This window comes from Thermobia domestica, chromosome 3 (assembly GCF_964235325.1).
Source record: "Thermobia domestica chromosome 3, izTheDome1.hap1.1, whole genome shotgun sequence".
Lineage (NCBI taxonomy): Eukaryota > Metazoa > Arthropoda > Insecta > Zygentoma > Lepismatidae > Thermobia > Thermobia domestica.
This window is the reverse complement of record NC_137456.1, coordinates 309951762-309967621: the sequence shown is the minus strand read 5'-3', so window position 1 is coordinate 309967621 and position 15860 is coordinate 309951762. Positions and strand designations below refer to the sequence as shown.

Genomic DNA, 15860 nt, shown 5'->3' with positions numbered 1-15860 from the left:
GGCCTGAGTGCTAATATTTAACCTTTTTCTCTATCGTCCTTAAGCACCTACATTAATGTCAGAGTATACTAAAGTATGTATCTTTTACGACTCTCTTAAGACAATCTCCGATCACCTGACCCACAAAACATTTCTCCGGGACTCACCAGTGAGTCTAACCCTACGTTGAGATCCATTGGTTATAACGATAACATTTATAAGTATGTCTATGTTGATATAGACAACAGTTCATATCGTATGATGTCATTTTTTTCTTTATGGCCAGACCTTAACATTTAACTTGTTAAGTTTTGTGGCCAGACATATATAAACATGTTTTTCTATACAGTTAAGATATAATACACAGAGAAGCCATTAACAGTGGATGTATTTTCAATTATAAAGAAGGAATAAATACATCAGTTTAAATATATTCTATTTTGAGTGTTATCATTGAAACATTTAGGGAGTAAACTACATTTTAATTAGTTCCAGAAATTCTGAAATAACGAACTTAGGACAAAATAGATGCTATATGGTACAGGAGGAAAACCAACAAATTGTATTATACGTAATCATGATACAAATTCAATCCTGGATTAGTCTTTAAAATTTACTGATTTATAAATAAAAGAAAGCTAAAGACCAAAACTCAACAGAACTTACGAACGTGTAAATAAGTCGATAATGGAATTCCATCATTTCATAAATAATAACCATATATATATATATAAAAAAAAAAAAAACAATCAATTGAGTAACACGTTAAGATTAACAATATGTAACCGTGGAAATGATGATCTTCTAATATTAGATTATTTCAGCAGTCTCTGCTATTTTCTTCAATGACTTCATGAACTGCTACGCTAGATTCATTGCGTATCTTCTCATTCTGTGATTTTATCGGGAGAGTACAATAACATTACTTTGGAAACGTAGATGAACAGCAATTTGCGATTGACTCTGAATTATGAAGCACTTGTTCATGTACTCTTGCTCAATTTCATACAATAACAAAAGGAACATGGCGAAACTTAACTTTAAAATTTAATAATACGGAGTAAAGTTTCGCCATATTCCTTTTGTTAGTGTATGAAATTGAGCAACAACATGTAAACAATTGCTTCATAATTCAGTGTCATTCGTGAATTCCTTTCTATCTTCGTTTACTAAGTAATGTCGTTGTCCTCTTCCGATAAAATCACAAGATGAGAAAATACGCAATGAGGCAGTTCACGAAGTTACTGAAAAACGTACCTGAGACTATTGAAATCACCTAACAAAAAGTCTTTCTCACGGAATTAAGGTTGGTAATCTCAATTTATACATACGCATCCCACAGCGTCCATTAGCAAATGAGTAACATGTTCTTGGAAAACTAAAAGAGGACATAATTCTATTAACACATGCTGTGCAGCGATTCAAAGTATTAACATTTTATTATTTCCTTTGCGAACTTACTTTTCAACCTTGCTGAGTTTTTGTCATGTACTCTTTAATCGTCTTCTAACAAACATAAATTTATTCGGAGTTAGCTAAAAACTTACACTCCTTATGCAGCACAATGTAACTATCTACAGAACTGAATTCTAATGATAGTAACCAACTTACGGACATAGGATTTTAATTATTCCTCAAATACACTCATTCAAAATTTCTGTTTGTTAGTTTGATTAGTTTAGCGTCCCTTTCAGCAGCGAAGCTATATGAGACGTGGATCTATAGCTAACGTGGAATCTGAACTACATGAGCTCTCGACGGGAATCTAACACGGATCTCCCGCACCGAAAGCTTTGTTTCCGAACTTATTAACAAATGATCTCACCTGTGTGGGGCCACATGCAATGCCTATAATGGTTTTGCCTTGTAAAGACGTCATTAACGTAGGTTCTACTAGACTCTTCTCTGTACCTTCTCCAACTTGACCACAGTCATTTCTTCCCCATCCATACACCTCACCTTCTTCAGTCAGAGCCAGCACATGGACTGATCCTACGGCTAGCATTTTTACAGTTTTACCTTTAAAAAACAAAGATTTAGTTAAACATGTGAATAGAAAATTTGCAGTAATTCTATACTACAAAGGTTAGTCAGAAGTCTTACAAAATTTCCACACTTCAAACAATACGCACGTGTATACGTCACTATTGATACTAAGTACAAGGTCAAACTGACCTTAGAGGTAGTGTGGCAAGCGGACTATTTAACACACAGAATCCCACTCCGTCAGTATCTTCAGTTAGCTTGAAATATAAAATATGATTTATATTTCAAGAATATCATTGTCACAACTTGCAACAATTTTCTATTTACTGCTGTTTTGAAAAAAATGGCCGCCATTTTGAAATTTTACGTTGGATCGCTGCCAAAATATGTACATGTAATTTAAGAGTATCTCGTGCTTCTACTCTCAAACTTTCAACTTGAAAAACCAAAAATTGCGCTTTGCAGCATGGATAACAGCTATTTTGAAAAAAGGTCGCCATTTTGACATTTTACGTTGTTATGCCGCCTAAATCTATACAGGATATTTAGAATGGTTCATGCTCGTACACGACGACGACGACGACGACGACGACGACGACGACGACGATGATGATGATGATGATGATGATGATGATGATGATGATGATGATGATGATGATGATGATGATGATGATGATGATGATGATGATGATGATGATGATGATGATGATGATGATGATGATGATGATGATGATGATGATGATGATGATGATGATGATGATGATGATGATGATGATGATGATGATGATGATGATGATGATGATGATGATGATGATGATGATGATGATGATGATGATGATGATGATGATGATGATGATGATGATGATGATGATGATGATGATGATGATGATGATGATGATGATGATGATGATGATGATGATGATGATGATGATGATGATGATGATGATGATGATGATGATGATGATGATGATGATGATGATGATGATGATGATGATGATGAAGAAGAAGAAGAAGAAGTTAAAAAATCCTACATTGGTGAACCGAAAGCGCGCCCTGCTGCAACAGGATTACCCAAAACCACACTAACAAAAAACCTAACAAAATATTCAGGAACTTAATGCCAACGAACGGATGCCACGCTGGGCATAGTACTGGCCTTGCCTTTTCGGGTTATTACCTGTTTCGGTCCATGGCATACTTTTTGAAGTCACGATGCTTCACGAACAGCAGGTGGTGGAAATAGCAATGACTGAGTTCTTTGCTTTTAAGGACAAGATATGGTATCGACATGCAACCTGGCAAGAAGGTGGCTGCAGACACTTCAACACGAGGGACTATATTTTGAATGTTACCCTGCTTTTATTGTATTCTAAAATAGAAGTATGTTGTGTATCAGAATATTACAAGATTTATGACTCTCTCTTGTAGAAATGTAAGTTTCCTTTAGATGAAACATGCATTTATTAGACTTCTAGAGGGTCATTCATAAAGTTCTGCACGTGGCTTTGAAAGTTCACATAATAAACTGTACAGAAACATTTACCCTTACAATTCTTCAAAGTACTCCCATGATACTTCACACACCTTTGAAGATGCTGCAACTAGTTATCAAAGTCATACTCTACTCCGACTGAGGTATTGTCAACAGAACTCAATTTTGGCTTAAGCAAAGTCTAGTACTCTTTTAAGAGGATTCCCTGCAACTTCGCCACAGGAATCAACCAGAAGCTACATGGTGATAGGTCAAGACGGTAGGGTGAATATTTGAGAATATATACTTCTTCAAGGATATGAAACATCTATTCTCTTGTTATGGATATGAAACATCTATTCTTTTGTCGCACATTAGCTTTCCTAGATCTGTTAGAATCCCACAAAAAAAAATGTTGCACGTTTTCTCAATCGGCCCTCTGCCGTCACTTTTGAACAAGTACCTGGAACTTTCTGCCGTCTAAAACGATTCTCCTCGTACTTTTATTTGTATGTTTTGTTGATGTGTGATTCTTAAAATAATCCGTTTCAATGGATTAAAAGATTGTGATCTTGACCAATAATTAGTTTTTGGATCAGGGAACACAACATTTTTGAACGGTCCCTAAATAGAAATTTTGTATTTTTTTACGGAATAAGCACATTTACTAACTAACTAACTCTATGGCCTATGAAACCCGGAGGTACAATGCCGCGTTCACAAAAGCTCTCCACTGACTTCTATCCTTAGGCAACTGGATCCAGTTTCTATTTTGTATTCCTATTTCTGCGAGATCCATCTTAATATTGTCCTCCCATCTGCATCTCGGTCTTCCTAATGGTCGTTTTCCGATTGGTCTTCCAGTTAAGACTCTGAAAGCGTTCCTACTCTCTTCCATTCTAGCTACATGACCTGCCCACCTGAGCCTCCTAGATTTAATGACCCTAACAATGTTCGATAAACCGTATAAATTACGTAGTTCCTCGTTATGAAATTTCCGCCATTTCCCATTCCCGTTCCTCTTGAGTCCGAATATTCGTCTCAGCATCTTGTTCTCCTTGAATAATACTTTCAGTCTATGTTCTTTCCTCAGAGTAAGCGACCATTTCGCAACCATACAGAACAACAGGCATGATTATCGTTTTACATATTTTAAGCTTCGCATTCCACGACAGAATTCGCGACGACAAAAGAGTTTGAACTAAACACTAACACGAATTCCCTGCTATTAGTCGACATTTAATTTCTTCGTGAATATGGTTTTCGTCAGTTAATATTGATCCTAGATATTTGAAAGTACCCACTTTATCAAAAGTATTATTTGATATTTTAACACATCCATAATTTGCTGTATGCGTGGAATAAGCACATCATACTGAGTTAAGTAACAGTTTGGTTTTGGATACACTACTGTAGTTCTTAAGGCTTATAAGAAAATTCTACGTGCCTCTCTGTCAATTCCTCGTTTAAACTACTTTTTACGACGTTTTCCATCTTGGAATGAGATTCCACTATAAGTCAATTTTCAACTGCTCCTTAAGCGACGAATCTTGGATTCAAGGATTCTTACCTGTTGGATTAGGGAGTCTTGGTATCCGACGATCCGTGGATATAGGGATTCCTTCCTTTTTAGTGTCCTACCACGGATCTTTTCTTTTAGTCGAGGCTCTTCTTCCACAAGGTTACCACCTGAACCAAGATGGTACAGTTCAAGAAAGCTCTAGCAAATAGAAAAATTTGACAGGTACAGATCTTCCAGAAATTAAGAAAAGAGGATCTCAGGCATCTTGGTATATAACAATTGCAGCGCATTTTCATGAACTTCTCTTACTGTCAGTTATTGCTCCAGAGGATAAAGCCAGGATTCTTGCTACCTCATCCCTACATGCTGGGGCATGGTTGAATGCAATACCCTCCCCACCATTAGGTCTTCATATGACTAATGAAACATTTCGAATCGCTGTAGCCTTAAGATTAGGTTCAGCTGTTTGTGATCCACATCGCTGTCTAGCTTGCGGGGATAAAGTTAACCAACGTGTCCTGCAAGGTACTTTCATGCATGAAGAGCATGGGCAGACATGCTGTACACTACTCTGTTAATGATATCATTTTACGAGCCCTTACCACAGCTGGAATTCCTTCCATACGCGAACCCGCAGGCTGCTGTCGTTCAGATGGTAAATGACCCGATGGCATGGCATTAGGTCCTTGAATGAGAGGCAAATCACTAGTATGGGACTTGACATGTTTAGATACATTTGCCCATTCAAGTCTCCCTTTAGCTGTTATGAATGCTAGAGCTGTTGCTAGTCGTAGAGAGGTAGAAAAGCAAAGGAAATAGAACAACCTCCTTGATAAATGTATTTTTGCTCCAATTGCCATCGAGACTAGTGGTGATTGGGGATTTACAAGCCTTGATTTTATTAGAGAAGTAGGCAGACGCATTTCTATTGTTACTGGAGATGTTCGTTCAAGATCTTTCCTCATTCAATGCAAAGCTATTGCAATTCAACGTGGCAACGTGTCGTCGGTTCTTGGCATTTTACTACATGGAAAGGAACTAGATGAGGTGTTTTTTCTCTAACATAAAGGATAACACTACATATTATACAATTGGACGACATACTGTACAAATAAGGTCAATTACATCAATGAAACTGAAGAACAACAGAGGAACTTTTGCGAAGGGAGAAATCTGCTTAGCTAATTTAATAATAATAATTTCTAACGTAATTATCACATGTCCTGCGGAGATATTATTTTTCAGTCATATTGTGATATGTTGTTAAATTATATAACAATTATAATTTGGATCCTAAGTTATAAAATAACAATATACAAAAAAAAAAAAAAAAAGATTAAAAGTTTTGGTGAAGGTGTTAGAAGAATTCTGGAAAATATGTTTGTAATTTTTTGTTGCATTGGGAATTGTGTAATATGAAAAAAGAATAGAACGTCTCTTCTTAAAATTTATTATGATGGAAAATTTGATAATTAAGAGAAGCAATAAAAATTATGTGAAAGAACATTGAATAGAGAGAAACTTTTATTGAAATATAATAAATCTTTTGATCCAAAATTGGATTAGAAGCCACAGAATCTTTGAATGGCTTCTTACTCGAGTTTTCGTATTTTTTACGGAATAAAGACATCATACTTAGTTGAGTGATAGTTTGGGTTTGGCTACACTATATGTAACTCTCCAAATATAAGGCCTACAAGAAAAATTTTGATTGAAAAATATATTGGATCTTGAATCAGGGGCCATAAAATTTTTGAATGGCTCCTAAATCGAGTGTTCGTATCTTTTACGGAGTAAGCACATCTTTCTGAGTTAAGTGATAGTTTGGGTTCGGCTACACTATATGTAATTCTCCAGATATAAGGTCTACAAGAAAATTTTTGACTGAAATATATTGGATCTTTTGATCCAAAGGGGGAAGTGAGAGATAATGTTTCAAAAATATTTTTATAGCTGAAAATTTCTAATCTGAAAATGAAATGAAATCTTTAAGTTTTACGTCCCACGGTTATGCCGGTTAGGCTAAAGAACACGGTGACGATGAGTGAAATGGTGGAATGAAAAAAGTGGGAGGAAACGGTAGAACCCCAAGAAAACCCACGAGCATGGTGTTTGTCCACCACAAAATGCACACGGCGCGAGCTGAGATCGAACCAGCGACCCCAAGCACCGGAGGTGAACGCTCTATCACTGAGCCACTGCGCCTTCAAAATTTCTAATCTGATAGAAGCTCCTATACAGACTGGTGTAACTTTTGAAAAAGCCACATATTTATCTGATTTATTTACTTTAAAAATACTTTATAAAAATGCTGAAGATCTTACCTAATAGTCCTTCCACTAGTTTTGGAAACCGAACATGCTCCTCTGATCCATGTCCTAGTCTGTGGGTGTCCCCTTTTCCCCAGGTGTAAACAGCTCCTGTTTTAGTTAATGCTAAACTAAACTGTGCTCCACAATAAACTTTAATAACATCCAGGCCTTGAAGTTTGTCTACTAATTTAGGCGTCTTTGACCCATCACTTCCACCTCTACCTGTAATACATAACAAATAAATCTATGTATTAAAACAATGAGAAACATAAAGCGAATAATACGAAAATTATAAGGGAGAATATGAACAAAATTTAAATCAATTTTTAGTTTATGCTTTATGAAGTGTGACCCCACTGTAAGATATTTATCTTGCAAATAATTGCTTTCACTGAAAATAAACTAAGAAATAATTAAATTTGCTGACCTCGCACCATTACAAAAATAAGCATGCTTTTATTTATTTATTATTTTTTAAATCGAAATACAGAAATATATTCACGAATATCAATCTGTTTGAAAAAGTTGTTATTACGAAGCGCATCCAGAAAATAACTTTGCCAAAGCCCTTGAACAGAAACAAAACACAATTGAATGGAAATATTTATTGTACCAGATACAAGATATGTTTAGCTATTTTTCAACATATTCATCACCGGAATTCAGACATTTGTCATACCATGGAACAAACTTGTCTAAATATGTGTCATAGAACTCGGCTGCATGAGATTGGAACCACTTTTTAACAACCTCCTCCGTCTCTAAGTCATTCTGAAAATGCTGATGCTGACCTGACAGGAATCGCTTGAGGTGTAAGAACAAATGGTAATCGCTCGGAATCAGTTGCTTCGGCACCCACCTGGCATACAACTTCTTGAACAACAGGTGCTCCGTGATAATTGTGTGCAATAAGGAGAGGGAAATCTGTGGGAACTGCTTGCTCATGACGGTGGATTTCAATCGGCACTATACCATGTGCATTCAAAAGCTTTATCACTGCTCGCACTTTACACGAGGCGGGGACTGGAATAGGAACGTCCAGCTTCAATCACCGCCACCACGCTACTGAGAGCACAAGGGAAGTTCCACTGGCGCATGCGCCATGCTAAAACCTTACTTTCTCACGTGCACGCAGTCGTTTTGCGCAACATATGGTTTCCTAGCTATGAGACGCGTGGGAAAGTTACTTTCTGGATGCGCCTCGTACACGCACTACCCAACTTCTTAATGAGTTATAGTTAGCAGAGTACGCATCCGTTATCAAATGGAATACTAAAAATTACTTACCAAATCTGGGCGTGATTTATTTCCTACAGGACAACCATTTCCTTTATCTGATTATAACCTTCTGTTGATCCTGCTCATATGTTTATTTGAATCTAAAATGTTCACATTTCCTGAGAGCATCTGCTATCCTTCATATAATGTGTGATCCTGATATAACACTGTGAATTTTTTGTTTTTACTGAATACATTTACATCATTACACTGGATAAACAAAAAAAATCCACGGAGTTAAATTAGAATCACACATCGTATATTGTGGAAAGCAGGCGACATTAAATCGGAATCACATATCATATGTTAAGGATAGCAGGTCCCCTCAAGAAAGAAATGTGATCAATATTTTAGATTCAAACAAGCATCTGAGCACGATCAGCGAAAGGAAACAATAAGTTACCCAAAATCATCGTTTTGAAAAATACCAGAGCTCGCGCAAGTTTGTGAGTACATTTTTATATTTTTAATTTGCGGTAATTCTCTGTAACTAGGCCATCTATCGCCTTATATAAGCACTTCTATTAGCAGTTTAATTTTTGTTCCTTTGGATTATCTCATTTTTAACTGTATACTAGCTGAATCTGCGCTATCTACTCAACGCATTATTCTGATATGACCATGGACCTCCTTTCCACTTCCTCGCTATATCTGTGTATGTCTGTTTACACACAAGTGAAGGTTGAGTTGAGTTGATTTTGAGTTTAACGTCCCTTTCTGTAGCGAGGCTATATAAGACGGGACCAACTGATTAACGTGGAATCCGAACCACATAAGCTCCCGCCGGGAAACGAACCCGGGTCTCCCACGCCAAAGACGCGTACGCTAACCGCTTAGCCACGAAGAAACTCACAATAAGTGAAGGATATGACGACTCTCAAAGGGAGTGAATTGCTATAGACAAACATATAAACGTAGCTTTTAATGTTTAGATGTTACGTTGAATTTGTGGCAAACATGAAGTGGCAAATGATATCAAATGGATTTTTTCCCTTTATAAATTCATATCCGTCCGAGTACTCCTCACTGCGACTTTCGAGACCTTTGAAGTTGTCAGCATGCAATAAGTTTTGCCATTCAGATTTACGTAAAGTGCCTGCAATATCCGTCAACCTGCTCTACGTAGCTCCTCTACTGGTTGCCTAATACAAGGATATGAACCTTAGCTTTGCTCTAGTGACAACGTTAATCTTATGGGCTCAAAACGACCCATAAAATGTTGAATAACGGCACTTAAAAAAAAAGATTGAATAAGAACTGGCACGTTTTTAGAGCTTGTGGTTTCCGAGATCTCACTGTAAAAACAACTGGCCACAAATATATAAATCCAGCTTTTTAATATATAGATTGCTACTAAAATCATTTTTCTAATTCTCCGATTATAGATTTTCAGTTTATTTATACTACTTATTGTTTCCCCGTCTCCAAAATATATGTATTTGAATCATTTATCAATTGTGTCTAAATTCGTAGCATTATTTAACTTCATTCTGTCGATTTAATTTTTGAGTATAACGACATAAGTCTATCATGTTTAAATAAATCAATACACAAATTATTTATTGCCCTTACCGCTGGTCTAGTGGTTAACGCATGCGCCTTTGGTGCACGAGGTCTCAAGTTCGATTTCCGATGAGACAGTCTTGAAAAATTTGAACGTATTACTGTGGTTCGCTAAACTTCAATAAGCCAACCAACCAATAACTTACCGGTATATATTGGCAATATATTTCAATATAGACCACCTGTCAGTTCTGTTGTAATATGCTCTTATTTTTAAAAGACTACAATACACTAATTTTAGTTTATTTTAGCATCTCTTTCAGCAGCGTGACTATATGAGACGTGGACCTACTGATTAACGTGGAATCTGAACCACATGGGCTCCCACCGAGAATCGAACCTGGATCTCCCACGCCAAAGGCACGTACGCTAACCGCTTATCTACGAGTACAATGAATTGTGTTTTACACTGTACATAGTGCGAGAATTAGGAAACGACTGCTTTTATTACGGCAAGGTTATTTTTCGAAGGGAACATTTTTCATAGTGGTGGTTTGCGTGTGAACTTGGAAACTTGTGCAGAAATTTCCAGCTCTACTAGTCACCAGTTTGAAATGCGATGCGGCTAAACTGGTGCTGTGATGGCTTATACCGTTTCAATAATGGAACAAAGAATGAATATCATGTTCTGTGTGATATCAAGAGAAACATTTAGAGTGTTGAAAAAGGTTTATGGAAACAATTGTCTTTCTCGTTGTGTTTTCGAATAGCGCAAAAGGCTCAGTGATGGAAGGAAATCTGCGAAAGATGACGCGCGTCCGGTTCAAGAAGGTCTGTCAGAATTACTGAAATGATTGACAAAGTTCGGGATACCATTTTGAATGACGGAAATGCGTCTCAAGGAATATCAGACCTCGCAAGGATGAATAAGGGTACTATTCGCCAATAATAGAAGATTTAAAAAAACGGAACCTGTGTGCATGTTTTGAGCCTTATTCCCTAAGAGGAGCACATCGATCTTCGGCCCACAAGTTTGCGGTAGACAACAGCATGCCTATGGATTTTCTTGGGATTCTCCCTTTCCTTCCACATTCTCATTCCATCAATTATTTCATGAACATTTCAATTCATTAGTCATCCGTCTTCCGTAACCTAAAAGGTATAATTGTGGGAAGTAAAGCTAGGAATTTCAATTCATTTGCAACGCTATGCTGCACCTTGGCTGGCTGCACCAGAGGCGTTGCGAAATATCTGGAAACAGTGAAAAGCATTGAATCTCTACCTGCAGCCGCTTGCTCATTTTGAAATTTGAGAATTTTTGCAGTAAACAATAGGCTCCTCCGTCCAACTAATTAAGTTTATGTTCTCAAAATAAATACCTACTTCACTTTACATATAAACTGTTCAGGGATTTAAAATATGTTTCTTTGCTATGTACACTCATGTCCAAAATTATTGTCGCATGTCTATAAATATGTTGTTGTAGGAATATAATTTGATAAAGAATTCACCCGGCATTTCTTATAATGTTAGTATGTGTATAAGCGGCGAAGGCATGTATGAGGCAAATTTCATATCAAAAGAGCAGTAAATAAGAACAATAAAACGAAAATAAAACTTTCTTGTCCATTTAGCAACATTTTGTTTTACTCATTGCTCGCGTTGCCTTCTGGCCCGGAGTTACATCATTTGAGACCCATCGATTCAACTTGTAGTGCTTCTCAAGTTGACGGAGCTGATGTCGAAAGATTTCCCCACTCACACTGAATTGTAGTCAGTTCCTCACATGTCTGGCCACTGTTCGCCTCAATTCCTCAATGAAGATTCATTTTGTACATGTGTTGATCTTCCGGCAAGTAGTACGTCTTCGAGTGTTTCGTAACCATTCTTAAACTTGTTAAACCACCGCTACAATCTCCGCGTAGTCACGACACCCTCATCAAAGGCCTGGCATATCTTCCGCCCCGCTGCAGCGACGTTTGACCCCAGACGCACTGTGGAGGTCCCATGTTCACTCTGTCCTTACCTTATGCAAGCTCACGGTGTAACTGAACTGCCACAACCAGGTAGTACGTAGGATATATCCACGCCAACAACTAACCTTCGCCTTATCTCCATTCGCATTCAACTCATGGTATGAAGGCCAATTGAACACAGACCTCTACAAAAAGCGACATAACTTTCTTGGTTACCTTTATATTTGCTTCATAGGTGATGAAATATGCGTACAGATTAGAGCGTTATGTTGACAGAACTGCTCGCATCTGAGATACTATACGCCACATAACATTTGAAACATTTCGTCTAAAAAAGAAAGTGGTTAATAACAAGGAAGAAAATAAAAAATGTGCCGACATCAAATTAAAAGCTGCAATAAATGAGATGATTGAAATAGCTCAACCTCGAGGGTACGGACTGAACAGCTACTCTACTAGGAGCTTTCTAATTCTTGTACACCTTTTGATGAACATTGACTTCTTGTAAAAGTAAAACTCATTGATGCAGGAATTGGAATCCGTGCTAAACGAAGACTCCAAAGATGCTATTTGCCAACCCGATGGCAACATTTGCTTTATCATTGATGCAATGAACTGTTTGAGGAAGGTGGTAACAAAAGATAGAAATAACATTTGGAGATGTAACTATTGCTTATGCAACATACACATTATCCATTTCATCACAAGCTACAAGGGTCGACCATATATTTGACAGCTAATTTGAAAGTTCTCCTAAAGACTCTGAACGTATTCCTAGGCAAAAGAGGACTGTTACTGATTTAGTAAAAGTAACCTCAGATCTTAGGTTACCAGTACAAATTGATAAATTCTGGCCATCATCTTTAAAGAAGTTACTTCTTCAACAACTCATTAGCGACAGTTGTAAAAGTAAATTGATTAGTCAACCAATGGCTCAGCCACATGTCTTCAATTCCTTCCCAGGAATGAACAATGAATTTTGGTTAACTGTACAGCTGTGGAAAATGGTTTGCAAACAGCAATTCCAAGTGTAGATCGTCTTGCATTGAAGAAACTGATTTTTGGATGATGGTTCATGCTGAATATTCTGCAAATCAGGAGTATCAAAAGATAGTCTTTGTCTCTTCTAATACTGATACTATGATCTCATCTCTCTTTCACTGGAATAAACTAAACAGAACGGGAGTTAAGGAAGTGTGGTTAAGAACTGCTGTCAATGAATCAACAAGGTTAATGCCGATTCATATATTAGCAAAAACACTCGGAAATTGTATGTACTCTGTGCTGTCTGTATTTCATGCTCTCTCAGGAGCAGATTACACTAGTAAGTTTGAAACGCAAAAAAGCAGCTATGAACTGTAACCCAGTGAAGATTTTGAAAGGTTTTGGGTCATCACTGTATATGATACAATTGGACACTATCATGAAATCAGCTGAAGAATATCTTGTGCAGTTACTGAAGAAAGGAACATCTTGTAAGACATTAGACGAGTTCAGACTTTGGAAGTACATTCATGATAAAAATGTTTATGTTGAAGACTTGCCTCCGAGGACAAATTCGTTTGTGCTAAGGGACAAATTCGTCGAGCATTCGTTCATACATATTTGCAAATTCACTGTACAGAAGGACATGAAAACCTTGACCCTGAAAAACATGTTTCTGAAGTTATTTGATATATGTTCTTATGATATCCAAATACATTATTCGATTTCCAAACGACTTTGCTGGTGCATGTATATGTTTAAAGTGCTCCACGTCTAGGTGTCTGGGTGTGAAATCTGAAATTTCGTGTTGTATGTACTGTAAATGTCGAAGTGCAGCGAAAAAAAAAAAAAAAAAAAAAAAAACTACAGAAATCCCGATGATGAGTGAATAATAGAAATGTATCTTCTTTTCGAAAAATAGTATTGCAAAAAACACTACTGTCATTTACGTTTACTAACATCTAACTGGCAAGTAACATTTCGGCATGCAAGTCATAGCACGGAGCAAATTCTATTCTTATGCTATGTTTATTGAATTTATCGGCATGAAAAACACTCTTTGGACATCAATACTATTACTATAGTCTCCTCATACTCGAAAAGCAAAGATGTGTCATTCTGCATGCCATTTTCCAAAATGGCAGTGATTTTCGATTCTAATGTACCTTCAATATTAATAATCTTGGTTCACATGACGAGGATACATAGAATTCTGGTCGATTTTACTTCATTTTTAGGTCTCTAGGACGTTCCATTTGGATATTTTAAGCCATATAAGGGTTGTAAGATAGCCATTTTGGATGACGTCATTCCTGAAAAAGTGTGCGGTGTGAAGAGTGTCCACCGAAGATTTTTATCCTTCTTATGCATCCAATTAACCGATACAACAATAATTTCCTCCCTGCAATGACTTACATACAGAAGTGTTACTGGCTCCAGGACTAGACGGAAAAATCTGTCTTCCAAGTGTTTCAACAGTTGTGGCACTGTTAGTGGAAAGCCACGGCAAGGTCGGCATTTTTTTAAATTTTTTTCCGTCACAAAACCGAAAAAATCACGTACATTGAACACTACAGTTGGTTTTAATGTACAACTCATGCCAAAGCCGTCGTATTTCGATTCAAAATGTCATTTGTAGCTGAATCCACTTTCGTTATGCCGCTTACAGCGTCATCTATTGCTACACTTTGGAAAGTTTTTCTTTTCTTTCTTATGGCATACCGTTTCCCCCCTTCTTCAAATATATTCAGTTCAAATTTGAAGTCATTCTGACCAGTGGTTCTTTTTTTACGGCACTTTGAAAGTGGTGGGAATTTAATTATAATCACCCTGTAATATATATATATATACAGAAGTATACCAAGATTAACAAATTGAATAATGGTAAATAGAAGTCACATGGATGAATATCCAGATCATGGAACAATTATATTCAACCATTATAATGGCCTTCCGAAAACCTATTCAACATTTCGCTGGCCTTCGATGGGAGACTCGAGTTTGATTCCCGGTAGATGTCCATGTGGTTTATACTCCACGTTAAATCCAGGTACAATTGGTGCTAACAGGGGACATTACATAAAAACATCTTAATAAATCTGTATCTGAATATGCTTCTTACTATATGAATTGTGTCTGGATTAATACACCAGTTACTAAGAGAGAGGGTTGATAGAGTTGATTTTGAGTTTAACGTCCCTTTTCAACAACGAGCTATATGAGACGTGGACTACTGATTAACGTGGAATCGCGCCAAAGGCGCGTACGCTAACCGATTAGCCACGGAGGAGCTCTATATTAAGAGATAGGAATGGATTGGGTGAAACTACACGGGATTATCACCATGAAACAGAATATTTACGAACATAGTAAGAAATAGTAAGAATAGATAGCAGATTCATAATAATAACTTGATATTATATAGGACTATACGATACAATCGACTAGTTCTTACAATAATCTTCTGTTTAACAAAGACACAACTATACAATCAACTACAATCTATCAATCTTTTAACCAAACTGCAATGGCAACAACTGAAAAATATTAAATGCACAAAATACCAATATATTTTTCAAATTTTGAAAGGACATAGAAACAACAACGTATTACCATATCATATGACAATAGCAATCCACTATGAGAATTTTACTGAACATTACAAAGCTTTATAAAACATAATATCGTTGAAATTTGTCAAGAAAATCTGAAGCTAAGTAAAGTTCCACTTCATTAAGTTGATTTGAATTTTGATGCACTAGCTACAAACTTCCTCATAGTGTCAGAGTCTAAGGCTGCAAAATCTTCTGTCTTACAAATGTCAATTATGAATCTAGACCCCAAGTCCA

At 36.8% G+C, this 15860-nt stretch overlaps 1 protein-coding gene across 1 annotated transcript in view; it reads right to left on the bottom strand.

Annotated features, from left to right (window-relative positions):
• The window catches only part of LOC145681142 (E3 ubiquitin-protein ligase HERC2-like), a 314525-nt gene that overhangs the window by 219395 nt on the left and 79270 nt on the right, over window positions 1–15860 (bottom strand). The window contains 2 exon segments of the mRNA XM_081752576.1: window positions 1805–1998; window positions 7283–7492. Coding sequence (XP_081608702.1) covers window positions 1805–1998; window positions 7283–7492 — 404 coding nt within the window.